Source organism: Filicampus tigris, chromosome 12 (genome assembly GCF_054856515.1).
Source record: "Filicampus tigris isolate MCC_2025a chromosome 12, RoL_Ftig_1.0, whole genome shotgun sequence".
Taxonomy (NCBI): Eukaryota; Metazoa; Chordata; class Actinopteri; order Syngnathiformes; family Syngnathidae; genus Filicampus; species Filicampus tigris.
In genome coordinates this window covers 23624277-23638157 of record NC_141228.1, presented here as the reverse complement: position 1 = coordinate 23638157, position 13881 = coordinate 23624277, and the positions used below count along the sequence as shown (strand labels likewise).

Here is a 13881-nt window from a genome sequence, read left to right as displayed (position 1 = left end):
AGTTCCAAGAGTTTAACCTGTGGAAATATAAATAAATTGAGAAAGTTAATGTTTTTAAAGTTAGCTTATTTGTTTAGCCCAAATCACAACAACAGTTATCTCAATTAAGGAGAAAACAAAACACGTTTTAAGGTGCAGTAGCCCTACGCTGGATTTCGACCTACTTGAGCATTGTAGCACTTTTTTGCGCCCCCAGGTAAGACTAATGCCCACCCACGCCTGGCATCCTGGTAACACCACTGGTCAAGAGTCATGTAAAAATGGTGAAGAATGAAAAAGTCAAGGACCAAGTTGAGAACCACGAGGACACATTTTGTTCTTTGTGCTTGAATGGCTTCCTTTTCAATCGACATTAGCACTAGCGTGAAAGCTAACCCAACAAGGAGAAAAAAAGCTAAATGACCTCGTTTTTGAATTGCTTCTTAACTAATCTTCTAGTTTCCCTCATGGGAAGAATAAAGTACCCTATCTCCGATATCTATCCGTCCATCATCTTTGGTGTGGTTCTTGGCATAGTTCCTGATGTGGTTCTTGACTTGGAGGGTTCCTTAACCAAGTCAAAAACCATGTCAAAGCACCAATTTTTAAAACAAGTCCAAGTACACGCCAAGAACTAGTTAAGAATCAGCTCGAAAAAGAAAAAAAAAATCAAGAATGATGTCATGGACCCTTTCAAAAGTCAAAGACCAAGTCAAGAACTACAAGTACAAATATGTGTTTGAATGTGTCCTTTAAAAAAAAAAAAGACATTAGCGTGAGGGTGAAAGTCAACTCAAAAAGGAGGAAAAGCTAAATGACGACTTTGATTCTTGCCTCACACATGAGCACAGATGAGATGGCGCAAACAAGTTTTCATCTTTTTTTATTATTATGATGAAGCCGAAGCACGCTGACGTGACATTGAGCCTTTAGTTCTGCGGCACTGTGGCAACTATACGGCAAGCGGGAAAGGACAAATCTGGTGGATGGCCGGCTCGTGGGTGCTCAGCTGTGCCGAGCAAGCGGCATTTTCCGGAGTTTTGTGGAACACCGCCCCGCACTCGGGCTCCTGACCGTCAGCCGGGAGCGGCTCTGTATTCTGCGGACAAACAAAGAGGAACAATGAGGCGCTCCGTGTGCGCAAGTAGATCTTTTGCATTTGGCTGTGGACTTACTTTGGGTAGATATAAGTCACAGTTTAGATCTTCCACTTGTTTACTGTTGTGAGAGTAGGTGGCTTTGCAAAAGGCGTGATGCTTAAAAAAAGAAGTGAAACAGTCAGTCAGACAACGCTACAAGTCAACTCCTACGTTGGCCATTGTAGCAAAATACGGACCATATAGCAAGGCAAATTTCCCTGCCTCCATAGATAATTTCTAAAAGGTTTAGTGAAAAACATGCATTCTCCCTTTGGCCTCTCATTGCGTATGCGGTCAACAAGTCAAAGGCCCCCAGAAAATCCCAGTTGAGAACCACGAGGCACATGTTTTGCTCTTTTTATGGTCTTTGAACGTGTTCAAGTCGTTTCAAGGCAGTTAGCATTAGCGTGAAAGCTAACTCACAGCTCGGTCCGGGCAGCGGGGCGTGCAGGCCTCAAAAACGATCCTGGAATGTTTGGGGCAGGTGGTCTCCACCAGGGCGAACAGGGGCCAGGTTCTCATGCCGCTGCTCGGGATGTACTGCCACCAGAAAGAAGGAAGGACACCAACGATGTTGAGAAGGACAGCCGCAGTGGCACGCAGCCAGCGGAAAGACGAAGCCACGGAAAGACGGTCGTCACCCCGCTTGCCAGCAGTGAAATTTCCATCAAGGCGAAGTAATGCTGGTGGTTGCTCTCCCGGTTGAACTTCTTCACGGCCTCGTCCACCGCCTTGACGCCGTCCTCGTCATTGAGAGGCAACAAGGTGGGGCAGTCAGGACAAAGCATCGCCATCTCCAAATTGGTGAGTTCTGCGCACAGTTAATCACACTCGCAAAGTTTTTTTCAAAGTTGGAATAGGACGGGTTATGAATATGACAAATACGAACACTCTTGAGTACTCACTGATGCTGAGTACTGATACCATACATACTTTCGATTGATACAATTGCAACTAGCACATTGACTCATGATTGCTAACTGTTCTGTTTTACAAATTTTGCAGACGCATCTTTTTTCAGTGAGGGCTAAAAAGTGTCAACCTGGTTTGGTGATGCAATTGTGACTGGCGACTGTAGCCACTCCTCCCATCACGTTCAACTTGCTGCTACAGTTGGCGACTGCACCCTAAAACACACACACACACCCCCACACACACACACACACACTTAGGATGTGACCACCAGTCTGATATGATATGAATAGCGTGCTATTATTTACCCGGTCAGACTGCATCATGACTTCACATTGGTCTTCAGGTTTGGGGTTGGTGACGTGACAGTTGGTCTGCTTCAGCTTCACAACGATGTCAATGTGGCAACCTCCCGCTACCTGCGTGCGTGCGTGCGTGCGTGCGTGGACAAAAAAACAAACAAGGAAAAAAAGGACCATGTTGTATTTTGTAGTATTTTCCCAAACTATTGTATGAAGGAAAATTGTTCTTTTTAGACAAAAAAAACAATATTTGTTTTCTTTTAAGACAAAAATAATACTTTTTATACTAAGAATACTAAGAATAACATTTTAAGACATTTAAAAATGGTTGTAATTTTTCCAAGATTTTAAAAAGAAATATTCTTATTTTTTTAAAGACAATTATTGAATGATCTTATTTTTTTGTGGTAATTTTACAGCAAAAGTTATCCTTAGTATAAAGTATTTTTTCAAGATTTTTTTTTGAGGGGGGGGGGATATTTCATTTTTGGTGCGAGAATAAAGTCCCCTCCCTCCCCCAAAAAACCTCTATGTACAGTATTTTTCTAAGGTGTATTTTTTTCAAGTGCTACTGGCTCACCTGTTCATATTTGCTGCTCACGACCTCCTGCAGTTTGAACTTGAAGCCGTGCTTGTGCTGCTCGTTGATGTGTCGGACGGTGAAGTTTGCCGCCGCATCCGCGCTGTCCTCGCCACACGTCACGGCTGGCGAAGTCGGCGCTCCCAGGAGGCCCGGAGCGGCCACGGCGCAGCACAGCACAACAGCCAACAGGCAAGCCACCATGATGACCAAGACGAGGATCAGGAGCAACTGAAACCGGTGCTAGTCAGACGAGCCGCCGCCGCTGCGCTTTTATGGCCGCCGGCGAGGAGGCGGACGGTGACTGGAAGGGCAAAAGGGGACAAGCAAACACAGACTTTCACCGGCTTGTGCGGTAACCATGCTGAGGTCGAGGGGCTCTGACGACCAATCACAGAGGAAGGAATGGGCCACGTGGTTCGGCCTTGATCCTAACCTTCAGCTGCGCTTGCAGGAATCATCATCATTGGAAAAATCAATCCAAGCACACAAAGTCACAAACAAGAGTTTCTGGTGACTCAGCAGTCACGGGAGATTGTTACGAAAGGTTTTACTGAACGAGAAAAACGTAGAAACAGTAAGAAAAAGTTGCAAATTTTCAAGGAAATAATTGGATTAAAAGATATAAATGATATTTGTCAACGTAAAAAAAAAAAAAAAAAAAGAGACCTTTTTCTACATTTGAAACTTTGGGTGGTGTGTGAGCTGGAGACGATCCCAGCTGACTTGGGGCCAAATTCACAGTCAGCGAATGGCAAAGGAGCCCGCGCTGGCTACATTAAAATCAGCCGAACAAACCGCAAGACAAGCGGTCCCCAACCACCGGCCCACAAACCGGTACTGGACCGCAGCCTATTTGGTGCCGGACCGCACAGAGACCACATAGCCACATAGGCACTTCCTGTAAGGCTTTTCACAATCAAAGCAGATGCAACAGGTTAGGCCTACACCACAATTACTGTGTGGAACGTGAAAGCCGGACAAAGTGGGCACAAGGGGTGAAGAGAGTGTGACCGGACGATTCAGAATGGAAGCTAACCGAGACCGCGGTGTTTTGTGGTGGGCACTTTTTAGGCGGTGAGACTCGTTCTCCAGTGTGATCAAAATTGCACTTTTGCCTCTGCGGGCACATTCTCATAGTAGTCAAACGACATTTCATCCCATTTTGAAATCAAATGAATCCTCACAAATCAAATGACCGCGACCCAAAGTTCAAAGCTTTTCAATGAGCGGAGAGTTTGTTTTCATCAAGCGAGATCTTGGACTGTCTTGGCCAGATGCTCTACACCGCGGCAAAGTCGAGCCAGGCCTTGTTGCCGCTGTCCGGGATGTCCCGGAAGGACACAAAAGATGTTGACAAGGAATGTGGTTCACAGGCTAAATACTCATTGGTGAGAACTTATTCCGCGGAACTCCTCCACTCAGCCGCAAAAATACTAAGGAATAGGTTGCACCTGAAAGGTAAATATAGGAAATTGAAAGGTACTCGTTTCAGTATATGTTATAGAGGTCCGCAAATATGGAATGAGCGAGAAAATTATAGAAAACAATCGCCCACATTCTCCATATCTAAAAGAAATCTGAAGAATGTAAAACAATGTTGGATTCTGATTCAACTTTATGGAAATAAACGTAGACGTAAATGATGAAGGATTTAAAAAAAAGAAAAAAAAAATGGCCTATTAGCACGTGATTAATTGATTGAGTCAAACCGCGCCCACCACTAATGAGGACACAGGTGGCGGTTGTTCGTCCTCCCCTGCGATTGGCCGTCAGAGCTGCTCGGCTTGCCCAAAGTCTGTGCGCGTTGGCTCCGGGCCGGTCGCTGTCTCCGCTGGTGTGATGTGTTCGCGTTCCACTTCATTGTCGTCGGTCGTGATGGTAGCTCACCTGTTGTTCGTTTTGCTGTGCTGCGCTGCGGCTCCTCCGGGCCTCCTCGGAGCGCCGTCTTTGCCCCCACCGACGCCGATGACGTCATCGCCGTCCTCGGCGTTATCGGCGTCTTCGACGTCATCGGCAGCGCCGCAGACAGCGGCGTCGGTGGTCACTTGTGACGAGGACGACGTGATGGCGGCGGCACGATTCGGCGTCCGGGACATCGACGAGAAGCGCAAGCACGGATTCAAGTTTAGGCTGCAGGAGATCCTCCGAAGCAATTATCATCAGGTTAGCAAAAAAGTTGATTTAATGATGTAAAATGTGGCGTAGTGACAATTTTCAGCTCTTTTCATCAGATAACCTGAAATAACAGTGTTGCTTGAGGACCAATTGTTCAAATTCTTGGAAAACTTTGATTTTATATAATGGTAATTTTTGTTAAGTGTGAAAATGTTGGTTTTTTTTGGGGGGGGTGACACTGGGCAGAAAAATGAAAAATGGTGAACTTTTGGATAATTTTTTTTCTCAGCCATTTTTCTTTTAAAACTAGTTTCTCAACATCTTTACAGTAAAAAAAAAACTCAAATCTTTTCAAGTGTCTTTCTCAAAAGTATGATGAATTGGAAATTTCTTAAAGGCGACCTAATTTTTAAACGTCAACCTTGATGCTTGTGTTGAATTGTAGCAATATGGCATCGTTTGGGTGGAAGCACGTGGCGCAACCAGGAAGGCCAGGCAAGCTGGGAGACAACCATGGTGACAGTGAATGCATTTGTCTGTCCATTTGTGCAAACAGGAATCTGCCGGTTGCTCCATTGTTATGGATTTGAAGCTGGTGCAGACCAAATGTCACTTCACCAACCCCAAACCCGAAGACCAATGTGAACTCTTTCAACCGGCTGAACGAGTAAGTATTCATTAAGTTTACGGACCAATTCATATTTGTCAATGAGAGTTGTTTTTCCGTGCTTCTGTGGTTGAGCACATCATGGAGAGAGTCAATAATCAGAGCAAAGAATTTCATTTTTGTATTCAGCAAATTCAGAGCGTAACGGCAAATCAAATTGGTTATCCATCTTCTCAGTGATTGGTCTCAATTTCAAACAGTTTTCAACCTGCTCTCATTTGTGAGGGAATTCCAACTTCTACCTGACTTGATTTGCTATCCTAAAATGGTTCCAACAGGTGACAACCTTTCTGTCAGGAAGTGAGTGGACTCTTGCTTGACTCATTTGAAGCCGCCACGAAAGCTTAGACTGTCTAAATCTCCAGCACGCCTGCTAAATGAAGGCAGCTTTTCACTTTCTTTCAAGCATGTTGGCTCTCAAAGCAAATTTTCCACTGACCCTTCTCATTTTTAATTTGACAATACGGTAAATGCCTCAAATGATTAGTCCTCCCTCCAGCTGCAATGACATTTATTTATTTTGTTGTTTTTAGGGCACGTGGGCCACCTGTTCCATCAAGCTGTCGGTCATGGGTGGCGAGGCGACGGTCACCAGTTACGAATGCATCACCATCCCAGGTCACGATTCACAACCGCTTCTTGCTCTTTGCCCATCTCAAATCCACGGGTGGATTAGCTCTTATTCCACAAAACACAATATTAATCACAGTTCCTTGTTTCAACTAGTGGGCCTGCAAAGAACATTCTTGGGAGGAGAAAAATGATTGTGGTTGACTTTCCTTTTCGCATACTACTGCTAGTTTGAACACATTTTAATCCGTAACGGGATCAGCTGCTGGTGCTCTTTCAATCTCTTTATTGAGCAAATGTTAAGAAACTGCCCCTCCCCTCTCATCCCATGTACAATGTGACATTTTGAATGTAAGCCATATTTAAGTGGCTACAATGTTGCGGTACGCAGAACCCACCAACAAGCAGATGTATTTGATTCGTCCCGACTTTCCTGCCTTGTTGCCTCTGGACGACCCGACGGGTGCGAAGGCGGTGGCGAAGGCAGTGATCAAGTTCAACAAGGAGAGCACACTGCAGAATCGCTTTGCCCTGATGGAAGTGGCTCACGTGACCATCAGGGTGACGACGGCTTCATTTGTGCTCGCTGCGTGTGTTGTCTTGGAACTCATTCTTCCTATCTCAGTCCGTGCAGTCCGTCGGCATGATTACCGGGATCATGTTCGCCCTGGTGGAGACCGACTGTCCCAGAGAGGCCACGCATACGTTTGCGCCGTGCACGCCCCTCTGTCCGGACCGAGCTGTGAGTTAGCGCTCCTGCTAATGCTAACGGCTGTTCAAAGATGAACCATTTCAGATGCCGAAAACAAATGTGCTTGATTCTTGACTAAACTCAAATTTGTGGTTTTTTTTTTTTGTTTTGGCCTAATTTTACACTTTTGAAAATGTTAGGAAATGTTTCCTTATTTGGTACAAGCTCCAAAGTATTGCTGTATCCTTAACTGACTGTTTTTGTTTTGAAGCATCACTTCTTTTGCAAAACCTCCTATTACAATTTGCAAGACAAAATTGGAGAACTTGAGTGTGACTTGTATCTACCCAAGGTAAGTCCACAACAAAGTCGCATGTGCTTGTGTCGTGCACACAAGGCACCCCAATCTTTTTGTCCCCCCCAGAATTCGGCCCCCCTCCCGGCCGGCGAGCGGGAGCCAGTGTGTCGACTGTTGTTCCACCAAACTCCAGAAGCTTCCGCTTGCAGGGCGCAGCTGAGCCACCCTGTCAAGTCGGTCCATGACATTTGTCCCTTCCCGCTTAAAGTCATGTCAGATTCATAATAAACATTTCACTGAACAAAGTTCTTGGCTGCTTTGTGCACACATGATGCAAGAACACTGCTGCTATTGGATCAGCAGTCATTTAGCTTCCTTGTTTAGTTAGCTTGCATGCTAAAGTCTTTCAGTGCTAATGTTTCCCTTTTAAAATGGGTTATTTTTATCCTCCCTCAAATATAACACTCCAAGAATCAACTTATTGTGGAGGAATTAGTCTAGGAGCTTCAGGCCCAGCAGTTCAGTCGTTTCCAGTATTGTAAGATGGATGGTGATGCTAGCAAGTAAAGACTTGCTTTGGGGAACATGCATTCAGAAAAATTAGGCCTTTTAGTTTAGGGCTGCTCTTTTTGTCAGTCAAGGTTTGGCTTCTTTGGCTCCGTTCCGTTCCATGTCACAGTTCAGTCATGACTTGGCGCTATTGCCCCACGCATCATTTTTTTTTGCTGGAGACAATGAGCAGAGCCGGGCATTCCATCTAACAGAAGGATGGGTGTGTATCTGCCTATGACAGGCGCCCATTTTGTAGGTGATAGATGGCAACTCAAGACAAAGCATAGGCAGAAGTGATTAGAGAAAACTAATCATCTATCCCCTCTTAGATGACATGGGGCTATGGCTGATGGGTCCTAAGAGGGAGTCAGGCCACGGTGAGTTTCCATTTCGCACTTGGTGGCGGCAAGACAGACGTAAGCGCAACACAAGTGCATTTAACATAATAGACGGACTGACCGATTAATGACCGGCAATTCCTACTGTACTGTATTTGGTCTGGTTTGATAGATGGATGGCGGAAGGGTACCAGGGCTGCAGACGGATGAGCAGGTTAATGCAGTATGATCTGATCTATAGTAAGTTCACATCTCACACCACAGGATCCTCTTATGGGAAATTCTCAGATTGCTGTGCTGTTTGCCATCCTTGGTTGGCAGGTGAAATTGGGACAAAAAAAACAACAATTTTGTACCAGTTAGATTGGGAAAAACTGGTGTGGGTAAATCCCATGAACATACAGATTGAATTTTTCAAAAGTGGAAACATGAAAAAAAAAAAAAAGTCAATGCAGGGAATCATGTCCAGAGTCCATTACCTCAAGCTTTCTGCCCCCTAGCAGCATCAACAAGATGGTCAGGTTCAGCTCAACACATCAGTCTCTGGTACCAGACCTCAAGTTCAGGTTTCCACTCCACTTGGTGCCTGTGTAACTGATGGCAGTTGACACTGCGGGTTTACTTGCTCAGCATTGTCAAGAGGGTATTGGCAACCCAGGTGAGGGTTTTTTTTAAGGCTAAATTCTCAAAGTTTCATGGGGGGTATTTAAGATTTAAAAAAAAAAAAAAAAAAAAAACACTTTACCTCAATTAGTTTTCAAATTTTGAGACTTATGCATTAAAGTCAACTCAATGTGGAAAACAGAAAGTAACTTTATTAGGATTGACATCACTCAAGCGGGAAGGGACAAATGTGGTGGAGGGACGGCTCAGGATTTTGCAGCTTCCCCTTGCACATGCAAGCTTCCGCACTTTGGTGGAACGGCGGGCTGCAAACGGGCTCCGGCTCGCCAGCCGGGACGGACTCTGAAATCTGTGGACAAGACGAACAATGAGGCGCTCTACGTGTACAAGTTGATGTGCCTTTCCTGTGGACTTACCTTTGGTGGGTACATTTCACACTCAAGTTCTCCCACTTGACCGTGTGCGTTGTAGTAGGCGGTTTGGCAATAGATGTGATGCTTAAAAGAGGTAGGGGGGGAGTCAGGTAACTCATTTGGAACTTTGAAAAAAATGGTTGAAGATCTTTTCTCAAAATCAAGTGTCAGCCAGATTTCAAAAAGTCAAAACTTGAGCAAAAATATTCTAATCAAGAACCCAAATGAAAAATCTTGTCTTAAGCAGCAAGTTGCAACTCACAGCTCTGTCAGGGCAGCGAGGCGTGCAGGCGGCAAAAGTATGCGTGGCCTCTCGGGGACACGTGGTCTCCACCAGGGCGAACTTGAGCCAGGTGATGGTGCCGATAGTTGCCATGTACTGCGTGCGACAGCAAGGACAAAAGGCGGCTTTAAACAAGCAAGTCCGGCACCGACCGCAGAAAGGCGGGGACGGAAAACGGCACCACCTCCTCGGTCAGCTGAGCCACTTCCAACAGGGTGAAGTAATTGTGGCGCTTGCTCTCCTGATTGAACTTGCGCACCGACGCCCGCACGGCGCCGACGCCCGTCGGGTCGCCGAGGGACAACAACTTGGGGCAGGAAGGGCAAAGGGTCATCATCTCGTCTCGGGTGTGGTCTGCTCCCAGAAAAAGAGCACATGCTCACTATGCGGTCGCAAGCAGGATTGCATTTAAAGTTTGTTACACAAAAATAAAAAGTGGGAAAAGCATGGTTTGGAGTTTCCAGCGGAACACTAAACTAAGAGTTTCATTTCAGGTTTGATCTCTCACGACCTGGTCTGGTGGTGCATTCATATTTGGTGATTTTGGCCAGGCCCCACATGACCCAAAATTCAACGCTGCAGGTGGCCATCGCGCCCTAGACAGCAAAACAGAAAAGAGGTCGGCAAAAGAGGCAGCCGTCATCTTGCACAAGTGAAGAATCCATATCGACCCGCTCATTGTGCCGCCACAGCTCGCATTGGTCGGCGGCTTTGGGGTTGGTGAAGTGACATTTGGTCTGCAGCAGCTTGACGTTGACGTCAATGTGGCAACCTCCGGAAAACTGCAAGAGGGACAAAGCGGACTGCTGACGACAGCCTCCGTCCGACGGGGCAAACCACGGCTCGCCGTGCCAAGCTAAGCGCTAACCTGCTGATATTTGCCGCTCCGCACCTCCCGCAGCCTGAACTTGAAGCCGTGCTTGTGCTTGTGGTTGATGTGCTGGACGGCCACGCCGGCCGCCGCCTTGACGTCGTCCTCGCCGCACGTGAGCGAGGGAAGCGAAGGGAGCGCCTCGGCCGAGCCGGCAAGAGCCAAAGCGCACCGCAGCAGAACAGCAAACAGGTAATGGGCCGCCATGGTGACGCGCGTCGTCGTCGAAGAAGCGCAAGCGGAACACGTCGCGGTGCCTGAGAGACAAACGCTCGCACCCGCGCTTTAAGCAGGCCGACGAGCTGGGGCGACCAATCGCGGAGGAGGACAAACGGCCGACACCTGGGGCCCAATCAGTGCTGGGCCTGCTTTCAATCAGTCGCCATGGCCACGACGCCGTCGCAGCTCTGCTTTCAGCCAAGAAAATGCATTGTTTTCGGAATGACCATTTGAGGGAGAAAAAAAGTACAGTGGGCTCCTGCTATTTGCAGGGCTTGGCGGCCAACAGAAAATAGTCACATTTGAAAATAAGTGATGCGCTCTCAGAAGGAATGGTCTTTAAAAAAATGCTAACCCTGCAAATGAGAAAAAATACAGATGAAAAGAATGTCTCAGTTCAGAAACAGCATTTGAGGAATCATTGTTTCGCTAAAGTATATTTTTGAAGTAGATTTGAAAGTGAAAGCAATTGGACTGAAGTCATGAGAAAGACATTCTAAAAAGCTAAGAAAAATTGAAAAATCCCCCTCCCCCAAGTTCAAATTCAGACTCTTATCCAAATATTCCGTTTAGATGTTTCAACTGAAAAGTTGTATAGGCTACGTGTGCGTACGCAAGACAAAACAATTTATTTCATAAAGTTGCAATAAAAAAAAATACTAAATCAAACCCTCATTTTTCCAAAACAATTTCATAGTGTTATGGGAAAACAGTCACCCCTCTTCTCCTGCGAATAGCAAAAAGCCACCATTCATTGATGCCCTCAGAAATGCACTGAAGAGAACCCAGAAAGTTAAAAAAAAATAAAATTAAAAAAAAACAATATGAAAATGTGGCAACATTCCCCATCGGCAGGCAATGACTAAAAAATATTTCTTATTTTTTTGGGGGGGGGGTCCGTTTTTAAAAAAAGTCCCAAGAATAGTTGACGCTCAAGGGAAACACTGGAACTCTCCACTAAGGCTCATTGGAAAGGCCTCAAAAGGATTCCCCCTATAAATGCCATCAGGGGAGGGGAAAGTAATCAACTTTTGACTCAGTTATTAGCCTTCAGCATGAACGCCAACTGTCCAAGCAATTGCAGCACAAATGACAGCTGTGTTTGGGAAAAAAAAAAAAAAAAACGTGCATCACAATATATTTGTAACATTTTTTTATTGACGTCGACGTCACTTCAGCGGGAAGGGACAAATGTGGTGGACGGCCGGGTCGGGATTTTTCAGCTGCGCCTTGCAAACGCAAGCTTCCGGACTTTGGTGGAACAGCGGCCTGCAAACGGGCTCCGGCTCGCCGGCCGGGAGGGTCTCGGAATTCTGCGGAGAACCAAGAGGAACAATGAGGCGCTCTGCGCGTACAAGTTGATGTCGTGGGTTTGCTGCGGACTTACTTTTGCTGGGTACATTTCACACTCAAGTTCGCCCACTTGTCCGTGCAAGTTGTAGTAGGAGGTTTGGCAATAGATGTGATTCTGGAGAAGAAACTGTCACATAACCTGCTTGCCGGTTCTAACCAAAAGGTTCAGTGCATCGAAAGAAAAACGTCAAATAATCCAGTTATGTCTATAAACTGGTTGAGAGTAGTTGAAAAGGTTCCACGAAAGCACAAATCCTAGTCAAAAACCAAGTCGGGACCGGTGGTTAGCGTTAGCACGAGCGCTAACTCACAGCTCGGTCGGGGCAGCGAGGCGTGCAGGCGGCAAAAGTACGCGTGGCCTCTCGGGGACACGTGGTCTCCACCAAGGCGAACTTGAGCCGGGTAATGGCGCCGATGGTGACCACGTTCTGCCGCGGGAGGAGGAGGAAGCGGCGTTTCAAAAGGGCGGCGGCGGCGGCGGCGGCAGCATCAAGTCAAAGGGCGGACAAAAAGGCTCCTCACCGCGCCCGTCAGCTGAGCCACTTCCATCAGGGCGAAGTAATGGTGGTGTTTGCTCTCCCGGTTGAACTTGAGCACCGCCTCGTGCACGGCGCTCACGCCCTCCGGCTCGTCCAGAGGCAACAACTTGGGGCACGAGGGGCAAATCAGCAGCAGCTCCTCGTTGGTGAGTTCTGCACACATGTGGGCGGAGAAGTGCCGAGCTTCAGGAGCGGCCAAGCCAGACGGACGGACGGAACGGACAAAAAGGAGCAAGGGCGGCGGGATCGGGGCTCATGACCTGGTCTGGTCGTGCATTGGTGTCTGGTGATTTTGGCCACGCCCCACATGACCCAAAACTCAACGCTGCAGGTGGCCATCGCGCCCTGAGCCACAAAAACACGCTTAGCGCCTCGCCGACGTTGGCGGCCCAGCCACGGACGCCGTTCGTACCCGCTCGTCCCGCCGCCACAGCTCGCACTCGTCCGCGGCTTTGGGGTTGCTGAAGTGGCATTTGGTCTGCAGCAGCTTGACGTTGACGTCGATGTGGCAACCTCCCGACACCTGCCGGGACACGCGCCAGAGGTGAAGCGGCCTTTGCCTTCGCCGCCGCCGCCGCCCCCCTGGTTTTCTCGGGTCGCTCTCTCGCTCGCTCACCTGCTGATATTGGCTGCTCTGGACCTCGTGCAGCCTGAACTTGTAGCCGTGCTTGTGCTTGCCGTTGATGTGGCGGAGGGCCGCGCCGGCCGCCGTCGCCACGTCGTCCTCGCCGCACTCGATGGCCGGCAAAGACGGCGTCCCAGGGAGGCCGTCGCCGCCGCGGAGAACCGAAGCGCAGCACAGCACAATTGCCAAAAGGTGAGCCGGCATCGTGACTGGCAAGCAAGCGATTGAGACGCGGTGGGCCGACGAGCGCGCACTTGAAGCGGGATGAGGCGCAATGACGGCCAATCGCCGAGGAGGGCGAACAGCTGACACCTGGCTGCTCGTCAGTGCTGGGCCTGCGGTCGATCAGTCGCCATGGCGACGCCTCATTGGCCTCAGCTCAGCAGTCGGAAGGGAAAACTTATTTCTTGGTGAGACGGATTTAAATGAAGGGATATCAAAGTTTCTGTCATGATGTTTTGCTCCTTTTGTTTCTCTGGTGTCGTTCAGCTGCAGCCAGCCAAGTACTTTTGCATCTTCTGCCAGAGTAGGTGGCACTATGCACCAAACATGGCATCTGCCAATAAACTCAAGATGAAGAAGAAGAAGAAGAAGAAGAGGTTAGGAAAAAAAATACTGCAATATGATCTTCATTTTTTCAATGAAAACGTTTATTTCATTCAAGAAGATAAAGTTGGATTCTTTCTAAAATGTTATTACATAACCCTTTGGTGAGAAAAAGGTAATAATTTTTCATGAAAAGGTTTTAAGAATAAAAATGTTTTATATAGGGAATTTTTTCAAGAAGAATTTCAATGCTAAGAATCAA

General features: G+C 47.4%; 4 protein-coding genes across 6 annotated transcripts; 1 reads left to right on the top strand and 3 right to left on the bottom strand.

Annotated features, from left to right (window-relative positions):
• Nucleotides 1-845: 845 nt before the first annotated feature.
• On the bottom strand, nucleotides 846-3172 carry LOC147139287 (alpha-2-HS-glycoprotein-like). The gene is made up of 7 exons (XM_086047242.1): nucleotides 2913-3172; nucleotides 2339-2449; nucleotides 2161-2245; nucleotides 1760-1929; nucleotides 1542-1658; nucleotides 1155-1235; nucleotides 846-1078 (listed from the first exon to the last, which is right to left on the bottom strand). The coding sequence occupies exons 1-7, from the start codon at nucleotides 3114-3116 to the stop codon at nucleotides 932-934; spliced, it is 915 nt and encodes a 304-aa protein (XP_085903368.1). The 5' UTR covers nucleotides 3117-3172; the 3' UTR covers nucleotides 846-931.
• Nucleotides 3173-4628: 1456 nt separating this feature from the next.
• On the top strand, nucleotides 4629-7561 carry LOC147139286 (alpha-2-HS-glycoprotein-like). Of its 2 annotated transcripts, none has more exons than XM_086047241.1 (7): nucleotides 4629-5078; nucleotides 5587-5697; nucleotides 6231-6315; nucleotides 6659-6828; nucleotides 6902-7009; nucleotides 7230-7310; nucleotides 7383-7561. In XM_086047241.1, the coding sequence occupies exons 1-7, from the start codon at nucleotides 4755-4757 to the stop codon at nucleotides 7539-7541; spliced, it is 1038 nt and encodes a 345-aa protein (XP_085903367.1). In that variant the 5' UTR covers nucleotides 4629-4754; the 3' UTR covers nucleotides 7542-7561. The 2 variants fall into 2 exon arrangements, with proteins under 2 accessions (XP_085903367.1, XP_085903366.1); XM_086047240.1 differs by having other exon boundaries at nucleotides 4631-5078; nucleotides 6893-7009.
• Nucleotides 7562-8941: 1380 nt separating this feature from the next.
• On the bottom strand, nucleotides 8942-10585 carry LOC147139285 (antihemorrhagic factor cHLP-B-like). 2 transcript variants are annotated; one of them, XM_086047201.1, is made up of 7 exons: nucleotides 10335-10585; nucleotides 10138-10248; nucleotides 9978-10062; nucleotides 9651-9820; nucleotides 9446-9562; nucleotides 9187-9267; nucleotides 8942-9119 (listed from the first exon to the last, which is right to left on the bottom strand). In XM_086047201.1, exons 1-7 carry the CDS (start codon nucleotides 10542-10544, stop codon nucleotides 8976-8978), a joined length of 918 nt encoding a protein of 305 aa, XP_085903327.1. In that variant the 5' UTR covers nucleotides 10545-10585; the 3' UTR covers nucleotides 8942-8975. The 2 variants fall into 2 exon arrangements, with proteins under 2 accessions (XP_085903327.1, XP_085903328.1); XM_086047202.1 differs by lacking the exon at nucleotides 10138-10248.
• A 1109-nt stretch (nucleotides 10586-11694) lies between these two features.
• On the bottom strand, nucleotides 11695-13318 carry LOC147139284 (alpha-2-HS-glycoprotein-like). The gene is made up of 7 exons (XM_086048368.1): nucleotides 13065-13318; nucleotides 12861-12971; nucleotides 12709-12793; nucleotides 12432-12601; nucleotides 12221-12337; nucleotides 11944-12024; nucleotides 11695-11869 (listed from the first exon to the last, which is right to left on the bottom strand). The coding sequence occupies exons 1-7, from the start codon at nucleotides 13275-13277 to the stop codon at nucleotides 11726-11728; spliced, it is 921 nt and encodes a 306-aa protein (XP_085904494.1). The 5' UTR covers nucleotides 13278-13318; the 3' UTR covers nucleotides 11695-11725.
• Between the last annotated feature and the right edge of the window lie 563 nt (nucleotides 13319-13881).

Bases quoted from the DNA above. Each gene is read 5' to 3' on its own strand.
- LOC147139284 (XM_086048368.1), bottom strand. From the start codon at position 13,277: ATGCCGGCTCACCTTTTGGCAATTGTGCTGTGCTGCGCTTCGGTTCTC. The intron at 12,025-12,220 runs GTGAGTTAGCGC...TTTCTTCTCCAG, and splicing joins CTCGCTGCCCCGACCGAGCT to AATCACATCTATTGCCAAAC. The intron at 11,870-11,943 runs GTAAGTCCGCAG...GGTTCTCCGCAG, and splicing joins GTGAAATGTACCCAGCAAAA to AATTCCGAGACCCTCCCGGC.
- LOC147139286 (XM_086047240.1), top strand. From the start codon at position 4,755: ATGTGTTCGCGTTCCACTTCATTGTCGTCGGTCGTGATGGTAGCTCAC. The intron at 5,698-6,230 runs GTAAGTATTCAT...TGTTGTTTTTAG, and splicing joins TCTTTCAACCGGCTGAACGA to GGCACGTGGGCCACCTGTTC. The intron at 7,311-7,382 runs GTAAGTCCACAA...TGTCCCCCCCAG, and splicing joins GTGACTTGTATCTACCCAAG to AATTCGGCCCCCCTCCCGGC.
- LOC147139287 (XM_086047242.1), bottom strand. From the start codon at position 3,116: ATGGTGGCTTGCCTGTTGGCTGTTGTGCTGTGCTGCGCCGTGGCCGCT. The intron at 1,236-1,541 runs GTGAGTTAGCTT...TCTTTTTTTAAG, and splicing joins CCCGCTGCCCGGACCGAGCT to CATCACGCCTTTTGCAAAGC. The intron at 1,079-1,154 runs GTAAGTCCACAG...GTTTGTCCGCAG, and splicing joins GTGACTTATATCTACCCAAA to AATACAGAGCCGCTCCCGGC.
- LOC147139285 (XM_086047201.1), bottom strand. From the start codon at position 10,544: ATGGCGGCCCATTACCTGTTTGCTGTTCTGCTGCGGTGCGCTTTGGCT. The intron at 10,063-10,137 runs GTCGATATGGAT...TTTGCTGTCTAG, and splicing joins TGTGGCGGCACAATGAGCGG to GGCGCGATGGCCACCTGCAG. The intron at 9,563-9,650 runs GTGGTGCCGTTT...TGTCGCACGCAG, and splicing joins TGGCTCAGCTGACCGAGGAG to TACATGGCAACTATCGGCAC.